This window comes from Erythranthe guttata, chromosome 5 (assembly GCF_056151865.1).
Source record: "Erythranthe guttata isolate IM_541 chromosome 5, IM_541, whole genome shotgun sequence".
Taxonomy (NCBI): domain Eukaryota; kingdom Viridiplantae; phylum Streptophyta; class Magnoliopsida; order Lamiales; family Phrymaceae; genus Erythranthe; species Erythranthe guttata.
The window spans coordinates 7,265,892-7,277,858 of NC_142537.1; the positions used below are offsets into that span (position 1 = coordinate 7,265,892).

Genomic DNA, 11,967 nt, shown 5'->3' on the forward strand with positions numbered 1-11,967 from the left:
AATAATAATAATAACAATAATAAATTAATAATAATAATAATAATATAAAAAAAAGAAAAAAAAAAGGAGAGAGAGAGACACGACTGGGTCATGGGGATAATGGGCTGATGGATCATGGGATAGTGGGTTGATGGTCATGGGGATGTGTAAGGTGGAGGGACATAAATGAGAAAACAATTGGCTAAAATTTGAAGTGGGTTTTCTCAAATGATGTAAAATAGTTTGGGCATTTCTCTATTAAAAAAAGTATTGAGGGAATTATATCAAAAAACCCAAAGAAAAAAAAGAAAAAAGAAAAACTTTTCTTTTGTAAAAATAAAAATAAAAATATAAGATGGAAAAATGAAAATATTCCAGACTAAAAAGATGATAAATGCAATATGAATTTTAATTAAAGCATATTTCAAATTTGTGAGTGGGGGCATTTTTGGAATTAATTTTATAAATGAATTGTAGTAACGATTTAGTTAAGCCTGTCATTTAGTTATAATAAGTTTTCACACTAGGGACCACCTATATCTTAAGGTCCCTTGTAATTATTTTGAACATAATATAATCCGAAATAATTTATTCTATTATGATAAAATAGATAAATAATTTCATTATTTTTGCGGGTAAATTAAAACCACTCCTTGATGTATGGTCAAATTAAGAAAAACCCCCTCCTGTTTGGGTAATTACAATCACCCTTCACAACTATAAATCTTCTTACACGTCCACCCTTGCGGTTTCAAATTTAGTGGAATCTTCTAGATTATATGGATATTATCACTTTTGTACCCGTTTTATTCTATTAGAACTCCACATTTTGAAGCAAGATGGTCATAATCTGATATATATATATATATATATATATATATATATATATATATATATATATATATATATATATATATATATATATATATATATATCAGATTGTGGTGCATCAGAAACTGTATTTTTACACAAAACGAGTACAAACTGCACATTCCACATAATCTAGATGATTATGTTGAATTTGACACAATAAGGATGGAGGTTTAAGAAAAAATCATAGTCGATGAGCTAGATGTCATTATCCAAACAAGATATAATTCTCAAGGGATAGTTGTAATTTATCCCCAGTAAATTTCACTATTATGGTTGTGTATGTGTGACGGTGCAAAAATGTAAAATAGTTTTTATAATTTCTAAGCAAACGCAAATTTAAACTTTTTTATTCTTATATATGTTTTCTCATTACAGATTATTTCAGTTGTTCAAACTTATAATTGGATACTTGTGAAGAAAGGGTAGAATTGATTAATTGATAATGCAGTATCAATTTTAAAGTAAATACAACAAATTGGATTGGACTTAAAGCTACACAAAAATAGTTTTGAGGGAGGAGAACCTAATTTACCAAAACATAAATATTGGTGGACGAATCTAGAAAATTTTGCGAAAACAAAAAAAAAAAAAAGAAGGCGAATCAAGCAATAGAATGAACCAACAACAGCGATCAGCTCTCCTCCATTCTTCATCACTCTTCCCCCCGCCCCCAGGTACAACAATCAATCCCCAAATCCCCCACTGTAGTTTTTTTTTTTTTTTTTTCCTGATTTTACGCCATTGTTATTCAGTATTATAAGCTCGTATCGCAGGCGTGAAATTATCATATGGCACGGCCGGGTTCAGAGCGGATGCATCTCTGCTTGAGTCAACGGTGTTCCGAGTTGGTATACTGGCGGCGCTCCGTTCAATTCAGACAGGTTCGGTTATCGGGCTTATGATCACCGCTTCCCACAACCAGGTTTCCGACAATGGTGTCAAAATCGCCGATCCATCTGGCGGAATGCTGACTCAGCTCTGGGAACCCTTTGCTGATGCCATTGCTAATGCCCCCGATCCACATTCTCTCCTCCAGGTATTCGATTTTTGTATTCTTAATTAACTTATTTATTTACTGTGAATATCTCATGAATTGTGGGATGAGGGGGTGGGTTCAGTTTTGGATAATTCAATTTTGAGTTGTGCAATTGAGATTAATATTTTGGATAATTTGAATTTTGAGTTATACAATTGAGATTAATATTTTGGATTATTCAATTTTGGATAACTGAATTTTGACTTATACAATTGAGATTAATATTTTGGATAATCCAATTTTGAGTTATACAATTGAGATTAATATTTTGGATAATTCAATTTTGAGTTATACAATTGAGATTAATATTTTGGATGATTCAATTTTGAGTTATACAATTGAGATTAATATTTTGGAAAATTCAATTTTGGATAATTGAATTATGGAAACAGTTGCTAGATGATTTTGTAAAGAAGGAAAATATTACACTGGAAGGAGGCCCGGCAGCGCGAGTGTTGCTGGGACGAGACACTCGGCCGAGTGGTGCTTCTCTTGTCGAAGCTGCTAAACAAGTATGCATCCCTTTCTTTAACCTCTCTTTTTATTTCTATCTTCCTTGTTCTTATGTAATAACTTATAGACAGTCTGAATTATTAACTGAGAGGCCTATCGATAAACTTATCACTTCAATGCTGCAAAAATCGTTAGTGGCAGGAATTTGTAATTTTAGTGAGATCACAACTTTTGTTTTTAAAGTATTGTTTGTAATAATGCGAATTAATATTTACTAGGGCATAACATGTATTACGGGAGCCACAGCCATAGATGTGGGAGTTCTGACAACTCCTCAACTACACTGGATGGTTCGTGCTAAAAATAAAGGCGTCGAAGCATCCGAACACCATTATTATGACCAGATTGTGACATCCTTTAGGTTAGTTTCGAGTATTATGCTTAGAGAAGTTTTATTATTTAACTTCATTTGACTTTTTAACCGAGATTAATTGTCTGAATTACAAAATTTTCAGCTACTTGATGGATAATATTCCTCGAGAAAATAGCAGCAAAGATGTGAATGACAAGTTGATTGTGGATGGGGCTGATGGTGTTGGTGGAGAAAAGCTGGAGAAGTTGAAGTCAAGTTTGAAGTACTTAAGTATTGATGTTCGTAACTATGGTGATGGTGTACTTAACGAAGGTGTAGGTGCTGATTATGTGCAGAAAGAGAAGGTTGTTCCTCGTGGTTTTGGTCCTTCTGATGCCGGCATTAGGTAATTTATTTTCCTTGTAATTCTTGTTTTTTGTTTGTGAATTTTATATTCATAATTATCTCCAAGAACTAATCAATTTTAAAGACTCAAGAACTAATCAATTTTAAAGGGTAACCTCTGAAATGCATCTAGAATAATAAATTTAAATTTGTATAAATGCGAAAGAAATATATTATCATTATTTTTTTTTTAAATGGCATCGTATATTTAAATTTGTATAAATGCGGAAAAAATATATTATTATTATTATTATTATTATATTTTTTTAATGGCATCGTATATTGTATCAATAAAGTCAATATTATTGCTGAATCATTTATTTTGGAATATATCATGTGTCTAAATGTTTTGTTATTGGTTATCGCTAACAGTTTTATGTGACGAGATTTCCAGCTCGAACTATCATTTGCAAAGTTATTTAAGTTATGGTGTTTTGCCCAAGACCTAAAGGAATTATCTCTAGTGTTTCAGGTGTGCCAGTTTGGACGGAGATGCTGATCGGCTTGTATATTTCTCGGTTCTATCAAATAGTAACAAGATCGACCTTGTTGACGGGGACAAGATATTGTCTTTATTTGCTTTATTTCTAAAAGAGCAATTGTGTATTCTTGATGACAAAGCAAACACGTCATCATATAAAGCATCACTCGGTGTGGTACAGACAGCTTACGCTAATGGCGCATCCACTGAATACCTTAAACAATTGGGCCTTGAAGTTGTGCTAACTCCTACTGGGGTCAAATACCTGCACGAAAAAGCCGCTGAGTACGATATCGGCATCTATTTTGAAGCAAATGGACACGGAACTATATTGTTCTCGGAGACTTTTCTTTCATGGTTGGAGAATATAAACAACGAACTTTCGTCAACGTCAAAAGGTTTTATTTAATTATATTATATACATGCTCTTGGTAAAATGGATTATATATCGGTTGACTTATTTTCAGGTTCCGATCAACATAAGGCTGCTTCGAATCTATTGGCCGTGAGTAAATTGATTAATCAGGCTGTTGGAGACGCGTTAAGTGGGTTGCTTTTGGTGGAGGCTATCTTGCAGCATATGGGATGGTCTATCAAAAAATGGAACGAGCTTTACCAAGATTTACCTAGCAGACAACTCAAGGTTAGTTTTATTCTTGATATTTTCTGGATGGTTTGGCATTTGACTGTCCTTAGCGTGAACTCTACAATGCTACTGAAAGTTGTAAATGAAATGGGTCTCGTTTACTAGGCACCCAAGCCTAACGCATCATACTTATGATGGATTTATCTAATTAAACATATTAATGGCTTTCGAGTTTTAGATACTGTAGCATTGATGTGTAGCTTTTTAAAATCACCCAACTCATTTAATTAATTTTGGTCTTACATGTAGCTACAAATAGAAGTTATGCTTGATTCTAATTGGGTGCAATTATTAGGTTTTATTTACCAATTGTTGTTTGTGTTTGGATTAGCCGGCCGGGTCGAGTCGGATTGGAACTTTTCTTTTATATAATTTATAATGTTTTTTTTTATGAGGTGGTTAATGGGTTCACCCAGAATCCCATTGTACTATTCAAGTGGTCTTTCTTATGAATCTAATACGTGAATTCAATTCAGAAAGAGCAAACTTCACCCATTTCTAAGCCTGGAAAAACAAAGCCCTTTTTTATCGGTGAACAGAAAAAATCTCCTTTTTATTTTCTTTGAATTTCTAAAAAAATCCTGTGCTGCATTTTCCTAATAAAAAGAAGCACTGTTTGCCTTTGACTTTCAATCATGCGGTGTTTATGTTAATAAAAAGAACCGAGGGATCGTTTTGACAATTAAAGTGAATACAAGGGTGCGAAATGCAAAAAAACTCCACTTTTTAACTACATTTTCTTCAAGCTTTTGAGGAACTAAGTTTCTCCATTGATTAAAAATATATAATACTAAATAATTCTTCACTTGTTCGTTCAGGTAAAGGTTGTTGACAGGACAGCTGTCATTACTGGAAATGCAGAGACTGTAGTTGTGAGCCCTGTCGGTATACAAGAAGCCATTGATGCTGAAATAGGTAACTCGTTTTTTGACGCGTCCTTGTGAATTTGTGGAAGTAATTTTTTTTTCTGTTGCACCCCTCCTTAGATATAAATAAATTGTTCTGGTTTCGATTAACATAGTACCGTTGCATAAGTGAATTTTGCTTCAAAAGGAATGAAGCAACTCACTCTACTTATTTATTTATTGGATCAGGCCTTTATCTCTTTTTTCGATAGTACGATTTCTTAGCATGATAATTGATAACCTTACATAAACTATATATACACATGTTGAGGTATTTTTAATGTTTGGGTAAAACATGTTTATCATTTTAATTCGTCCGTGTGTCAGCAAAATACACCAAAGGACGATGTTTTGTACGGCCTTCGGGAACAGAAGATGTGGTGAGAGTGTATGCTGAAGCATCAACGCAAGAAGCAGCAGACAGTCTAGCTCATTCTGTGATGGTAATTGTCCATCAATTTCTTTGGTTTTAGCAACACTAATTAAATCCCTACGACCTTTTTTTTTTAAATTATATCCTTGTTCGTATTTTTGATACGTAGAGGTTAATTATGTGGGTTTTTTTGTTGCTTTCGACACCTCTCTACTTATTTGAATTGTTAAAATATTTTTTATTTTTATTTTAAATTAGCATAAGCTCTAATGTGACCGGGAAGTTAAAGGTAAATAAACCATGTAACTCATTTCTTTGTGCTGATGCCATTGGCTTGAGGCTAGTCCAAAATGTTGTTTTATTACTTTGGTAGGATGTGTATATATCTATCTTATAAATCTCAAACTTTTCCGTTTGATAGTAGACACGGCCATGGGTCGACACGGTCCAACTTTTAGGGGACCTGAAAACTGGCCCGTGGGGAGGCGGCTCCGGGTCCGGGTCATCGCATTCCTAATCAGACATGACAAATATTTGATAAATAACTTGCAAGTATTGTACATAACATAAACTAAAAAAGTGTAAAATGATTATAATAAATAATGTTAAATAGATTATTAATTATCATATCCACGATTTTGGGTCATACCATAGGTTGTAGAGTTTTGTGTCTTCACCTCCTGTCGCTACTCGGCATAAGTAACGGGGATATACACATCGCCATTTAGAGTTCATCATGCTCTTAAGAGGGATTGGGCCTACCGCTTCAGGCTGTCTTGGACTGCTTTATGAGTATGCTTTATGAGTGATTTATATTACTATTGTTCACGAGGTACATATGTGCGACATAGTCCATATCAACTACCCATCTACTCGAAAATTTAAATTTCAAATGCGAATTAAAGAATCCCGCATAGGTCGGATCAGACGTTGCTCGTGGGCTTGCAACCGACTGTTCAAATGTCGAATCAGTCATTATTGAAACATGATGGCGGTTCTCGAGGGAAATAGTGCATCTAGTTAATCAGGGCCACTCGTCAGTGGATGAGATTTTCTCACATTCCGGATTTTGTCCATATAAATTTATTTTTGCCTTATTCATGTCATTGTTTCCGTCATTTCCTCTGGTGATCCGCTTCAAGTTTCCGATCGTTGATTCAACTCACTTACTTTAAGAGAACATGTTCTCCTCTCTGGCGATCTGTTTATGATCCTCTCTCCTTTTTTTTTTCCTTTCTGTTTTAGGTTTATTTTTTCCATGACTTCCAATTCGTCAAAACTAGTATGAAAATCCCTTCAAAACTTAAAATATTGTGATATATTAATTTTTCTTTATTGAAATCTCATAAGAAATTGATATAGGGTGTATTGTGCCAAGATAAATATAAATTGAGAGTGGACTTTGCCAATTTTGAAATATTAGGGTGCAAAGCGCCAATTAGGGTTAATTATGGGGCGTACTAGACATGGCCCCGGGTCGGACCCGCCGGGTCCGGGTCCAACTTTTTCGGGACTCGAAACCGACCCGCGGGGAGGCGGGTCCGGGTCGGGTCCACTCGGGTCCGGGTCCAACTCTGGTTTTTGGTTTTTGTTTTTTTTTTTTTTTTTTTTTTTAAATTTAATTTTATTATTTTCACATATATCAAATTTCATTTTTGAATTTTCGGACCGGGTCCGGGTCGGGTCCGGTTCGGGTCCAGGTGGACCCGGAATTATAGCCGTTGTAATTTAAAAAAAAAAAATTGAATTCTCGGACCGGGTCCGGTTTATAGCCGTTGCATTTTCAAAATTCGAAAAAAAAATATTTTTTTATTCGGGTGGACCCGACGGGTACTCGGGTCGGGTCCTTGGGTCCGGGTCTCGGGTCCAACCGGCGGGTGGACCCGCCGGGTCTTGGGTCCAAAATATTGGGACCCGAAACCGACCCATATTTTTCCGGGTCCGGTTGCATGGTCAACGGGGCGGGGCCGGGGCGGGTCCGGGTCAAACCCGGGCCGTGGCCATGTCTAGGGCGTACAACGCAATTCCCCCAATTTATAAGTTATAACTCTTCAATTAGTGGTATTCACAGCACAAATATAAATGTAACCCTCATTCATAAATAAAAGTGTAGAGAAAACTACTTTTGTCGTTCCAACTAAGCATCTTAAATGTGATTTCACTCTACACACCACGCCCATGGTAGAGTACCAATGTAGACTCGTCGTTCAACATTGACAGACTCATTGCCCGATGAAGAAACCCTAATTTCTTCTTATAAGAAAACCGAAAACCAAAATGCTTAAAATTGGTAAGAAGAAATGGAAACAACTCCAATGGCTTCGCCGCCGTGGGAAAAACTGCCGCCAGAGATAGCGGCGGCGATATTGCACAAGTTGGGGGCAGTGGAGATACTAACGACGGCGCAGAAAGTGTGTCCAACGTGGCGGCGCGTGAGCCTGGAACCTTCAATGTGGCGGTGCATTAAGATGGAACATTCACGCGCTACTGGTAGGTTATACGACTTAAAGAAAATGTGCCGCCATGCAGTGGATCTCAGCCGAGGCCAATTAACTGATATCACTATTCACAGTTTTTGTACCAATGATTTGCTTCTCTACATTTCTCAGAGGTAATTTCCTTAGTTTTCATGTGTCCCACTCATTTCTGATGATTCGATGTTTTATTATTGAATCATATTTGTAGAAACTGTTAAATATCGGCCAACTGACTTTTCAATATTTTGGAAACTATTGACCGACCCAACTATGCATGGGTCAGTTGATATTATCGGCCTGGCCTGAACTGGTCGGTTGATGGGTAATTATTGTCCACAGTAGTTGGGCAGATAACGGTTCGATTGTCGGGTAAAAACGACCCAAACCGTAATTGTACATGTTTGCAGACGCAATTAATGTGATGTAAACTGTAGTTTATTTGTTATAAGAAAGGTTGTTAATATGCATTCTTTAAAAATGGACTAAAGGATTTGTATATATCAATTCACTTCGCCGTTGTTTTTAAATAATAAATTTCTCCTGGTCCCAACTCGGTGACAACATGCGAAATTATTAATTCAATAACTTAATATTCCATTATATAATAGAATTTGGCTAGTCTCAATTATATTAATTTATAGAGGTTTAATTGTATTTTTTTTTATCTATTAAACAGGTCTATTCAGCTCAGCCGTCTTTGTCTTCAGGATTGCCATGACATAGGTGGCGATGCTCTGACAGCAGCACTCAAAAACTTGCCTCTGTTGGAGGAGTTACATCTACAGAACTCATCTTTCGATGTTAAAGCTATAGAGACAGTTGGTCGATATTGCCCGCTATTGAAGTCGTTTAAATTGAATTCTGACGTGTTCGATCCGGAAGAAGCTTGTGACCTGGAGGCGCTAGCGATTGCGGAAAATATGCATGGTTTGCGCCACCTTGAACTATATGGTAACAAGATGACAAACGTGGGATTGAAGGCAATTCTCGAAGGTTGTCCGAATCTTGAATCACTTGATCTGAGACGTAGTATTAATGTTGATCTTGTTGGAGACTTAGAAAGATTGTGTTTGCAGAGGATTAAAGATCTTAAGCTTCCTCACAACTATACGCGGAGATACCCGTGGGATACCCACTATGATATGTTCTGTATTTGGGCCGATGTTTCTGATTCCGAAGATGATTTTTTTGCTGATGGTGATTCTGCTTCTGATTGTGATGATGATGTTTTTGTTTATTTAAGGTAGGATGTAAGGAAAGGGAGCTTCTTCATCGAATCTGCATCTTATGAAAATGATTGTGTTTTCTTTTGTTTCTGTTAGACTGGTTTGTTTGATTGTTTTGTCAATCTTAAAGTTTCATGTGATGTAAACTGCAGTTTATTTGGTATTAGAAAAGCTCCATCAATTGAAAAAGAACTCGAACTTCATAAATTTTAGGCTCGAAGCCTGGTTTAAATATGAAGGCTTGAAAGCTTATGTAGATGCATATCAAATATAAAGGCTTGAGACCTAGATTTAATTTGAAGACTAGAGGTCTCAATTGAATATATTAGACAAAAGGTCTAAGTGATGATAATTAAAATTGAATATTTGAGTTAATGAGTATTTCCCACTCAATGTATTATTATTTTACGATTAAGTACCAATTATAGGGCTTGAGACCCCAAATCAAGAATATAAATTCAATATATAAAACTCAAAACTTGAGATTTGAATGGTATATATGTACACAAAATGAGTATCCATTTGTAATACAAGGATATCAAAAATATCATGAAGCTTGAAGTTATTTAAGATTGATTGATTGTTGAAGAAGACACTATGACATTTGAATTATTGAAATTGAGATCCGTTACATTTCTTGAAGACACAAATATTTTATCTGGTTAATATCTATCTTGAAGAGGCAAACCAAATTTTTCATATTAAACGATGTCTAAAAGACAGGAGCAAGGTATCTTTATATCTTAAAGATATAAGTAAAAGAATTGGTGGCATATATCTTGAACATATAAGTAAAATTGTAAAAGTAACATATGATATAGTTACTTATGAATATACGTAAGAGATAATATTCTTTAATTTATGGATCAATATTATGATCATGAAGTGGCAACATAAAACTCAAGTTGCACTTGGTATAGCAAAAAAAGATTTTTAATAGCATATCGTACTATAATACGAGTTGTGAGCTAATACAAAACTCGTTCAATTGTTGTTACTTATATCTTTATATCTTAAAGATATAAGTAAAAGAATTGGTGGCATATATCTTGAACATATAAGTAAAATTGTAAAAGCAACATATGATATAGTTACTTATGAATATATGTAAGAGATAATATTCTTTAATTTATGGATCAATATTATGATCATGAAGTGGCAACATAAAACTCAAGTTGCACTTGGTATAGCAAAAAAAGATTTTTAATAGCATATCGTACTATAATACGAGCTGTGAGCTAATACAAAACTCGTTCAATTGTTGTTACTTATATCTTTATATCTTAAAGATATAAGTAAAAGAATTGGTGGCATATATCTTGAACATATAAGTAAAATTGTAAAAGCAACATATGATATAGTTACTTATGAATATATGTAAGAGATAATATTCTTTAATTTATGGATCAATATTATGATCATGAAGTGGCAACATAAAACTCAAGTTGCACTTGGTATAGCAAAAAAAGATTTTTAATAGCATATCGTACTATAATACGAGCTGTGAGATAATACAAAACTCGTTCAATTGTTGTTATTCTTTGAAAGTGAAAAACAACAATATTAAAAAATTCGAATAGATATATCAGCATGAATAGCTATCATGGTGCTCAAGCTTATTCATCATAAATTTTATCTCATCATTAGAAGTGGAAGATAGATGAGAAATATGAAAAATGATTGGTCATATATCCATTTTACATAAAGTATGTTGATAAGCTTTAGCAAGCACCAATGGAAAAGCAAAAGAAATTGTGTTAATTTTGGACTCACCATATTGACCAATTCAATTAAAGATTTTGAATCAAAAAAATTTACCGATGCAAATTTCATTCCAAATCCATATCGGTAGAGGTATTTATATGATTTATTTTATATAATTGGTCTAGATAAGATGAAATTTAAACCAAACGAGAAAAAAAGGGATCTAATTTTCTTGTTAAAATTCCAAACCCTATGCATATTTTAATTTTTCAAAATTTATAGTTTACTCCTTCAAAACATTCAAAAAATTCATTTTAGTTCCCTTGGTTTGAAAATTTTACGATTTAATCCCAATATTTTTCAGAATTTGCTGTTTGTTCCTTTCATCATTGATAATGAATATATTTCTGAATTTTCGGTTTTCACTGAATTTTTAATATTGCAGCCTTGTCTCTGAAGTTTTCAAAATTTACAGTTTGGTCCCTAAATTTTCAAAATTTACAGTTTCATCCCTAAATTTTTAAAATTTTGAAATTTTATCATTAATGTTCAGTATCTATTAGATTCTCAACCGAAGTTATTTTCAGCCACATAACATGATATTACATAGTTTGTTTATTATTTATGCTATGCAATATTCTGCACCCCTAAGAGCAACTCCAAGAGCATAATCAAACGAGGCATCAAAGGTCTAACTGCCATTTTGATGCCCATATTTCATTTTTTCGGCCTCCAGCAGGGTAATCAAACAGAAGGGTTATTTTGGTGCCAATGGTCGGTAGATGCATTTTTGGCTCCCAGAAATTCAATAAACAAAAAATTCCAACGGTAATTTCAAACCCCAACGGTCATTTTTTTTAAACCAAAAAGTTGATTCAAAAAATTAGATTCAGCCAACGGTAAAAAATGAAAAAAATATATAATCAGATTCACCTCATCATATTTTTATAACCCAACTAAATAATTTTCTCAAATCTTCTATTTGACTCCACGCTAAAAGGAGGGTAGTTTCTTATGAGGCAAAAAGAGAGAGCGAGAAAGAGGTGAAGCACAGAAC

At 34.2% G+C, this 11,967-nt stretch overlaps 2 protein-coding genes across 2 annotated transcripts; both read left to right on the top strand.

Moving 5' to 3' along the window:
- The first annotated feature begins 1,225 nt into the window (after nt 1-1,225).
- On the top strand, nt 1,226-5,867 carry DRT101 (phosphoglucosamine mutase-like protein). Its single transcript, XM_012973670.2, has 9 exons — nt 1,226-1,526; nt 1,626-1,888; nt 2,281-2,400; nt 2,620-2,762; nt 2,857-3,099; nt 3,571-3,977; nt 4,047-4,222; nt 5,044-5,140; nt 5,458-5,867. Exons 1-9 carry the CDS (start codon nt 1,466-1,468, stop codon nt 5,601-5,603), a joined length of 1,656 nt encoding a protein of 551 aa, XP_012829124.2. The 5' UTR covers nt 1,226-1,465; the 3' UTR covers nt 5,604-5,867.
- Nucleotides 5,868-7,700: 1,833 nt separating this feature from the next.
- LOC105962831 (putative F-box/LRR-repeat protein 9) lies at nt 7,701-9,301 on the top strand. The gene is made up of 2 exons (XM_012987168.2): nt 7,701-8,114; nt 8,657-9,301. Exons 1-2 carry the CDS (start codon nt 7,804-7,806, stop codon nt 9,225-9,227), a joined length of 882 nt encoding a protein of 293 aa, XP_012842622.1. The 5' UTR covers nt 7,701-7,803; the 3' UTR covers nt 9,228-9,301.
- Nucleotides 9,302-11,967: the final 2,666 nt, after the last annotated feature.

What these genes read in the sequence shown, in the direction of transcription:
- DRT101 (XM_012973670.2), top strand. Translation starts at nt 1,466, where the DNA reads ATGAACCAACAACAGCGATCAGCTCTCCTCCATTCTTCATCACTCTTC. An exon ending in ACTCTTCCCCCCGCCCCCAG is followed by an intron (nt 1,527 to 1,625) that starts GTACAACAATCA and finishes CTCGTATCGCAG; the next exon opens with GCGTGAAATTATCATATGGC. An exon ending in CAGATTGTGACATCCTTTAG is followed by an intron (nt 2,763 to 2,856) that starts GTTAGTTTCGAG and finishes CAAAATTTTCAG; the next exon opens with CTACTTGATGGATAATATTC.
- LOC105962831 (XM_012987168.2), top strand. Translation starts at nt 7,804, where the DNA reads ATGGAAACAACTCCAATGGCTTCGCCGCCGTGGGAAAAACTGCCGCCA. An exon ending in CTTCTCTACATTTCTCAGAG is followed by an intron (nt 8,115 to 8,656) that starts GTAATTTCCTTA and finishes TCTATTAAACAG; the next exon opens with GTCTATTCAGCTCAGCCGTC.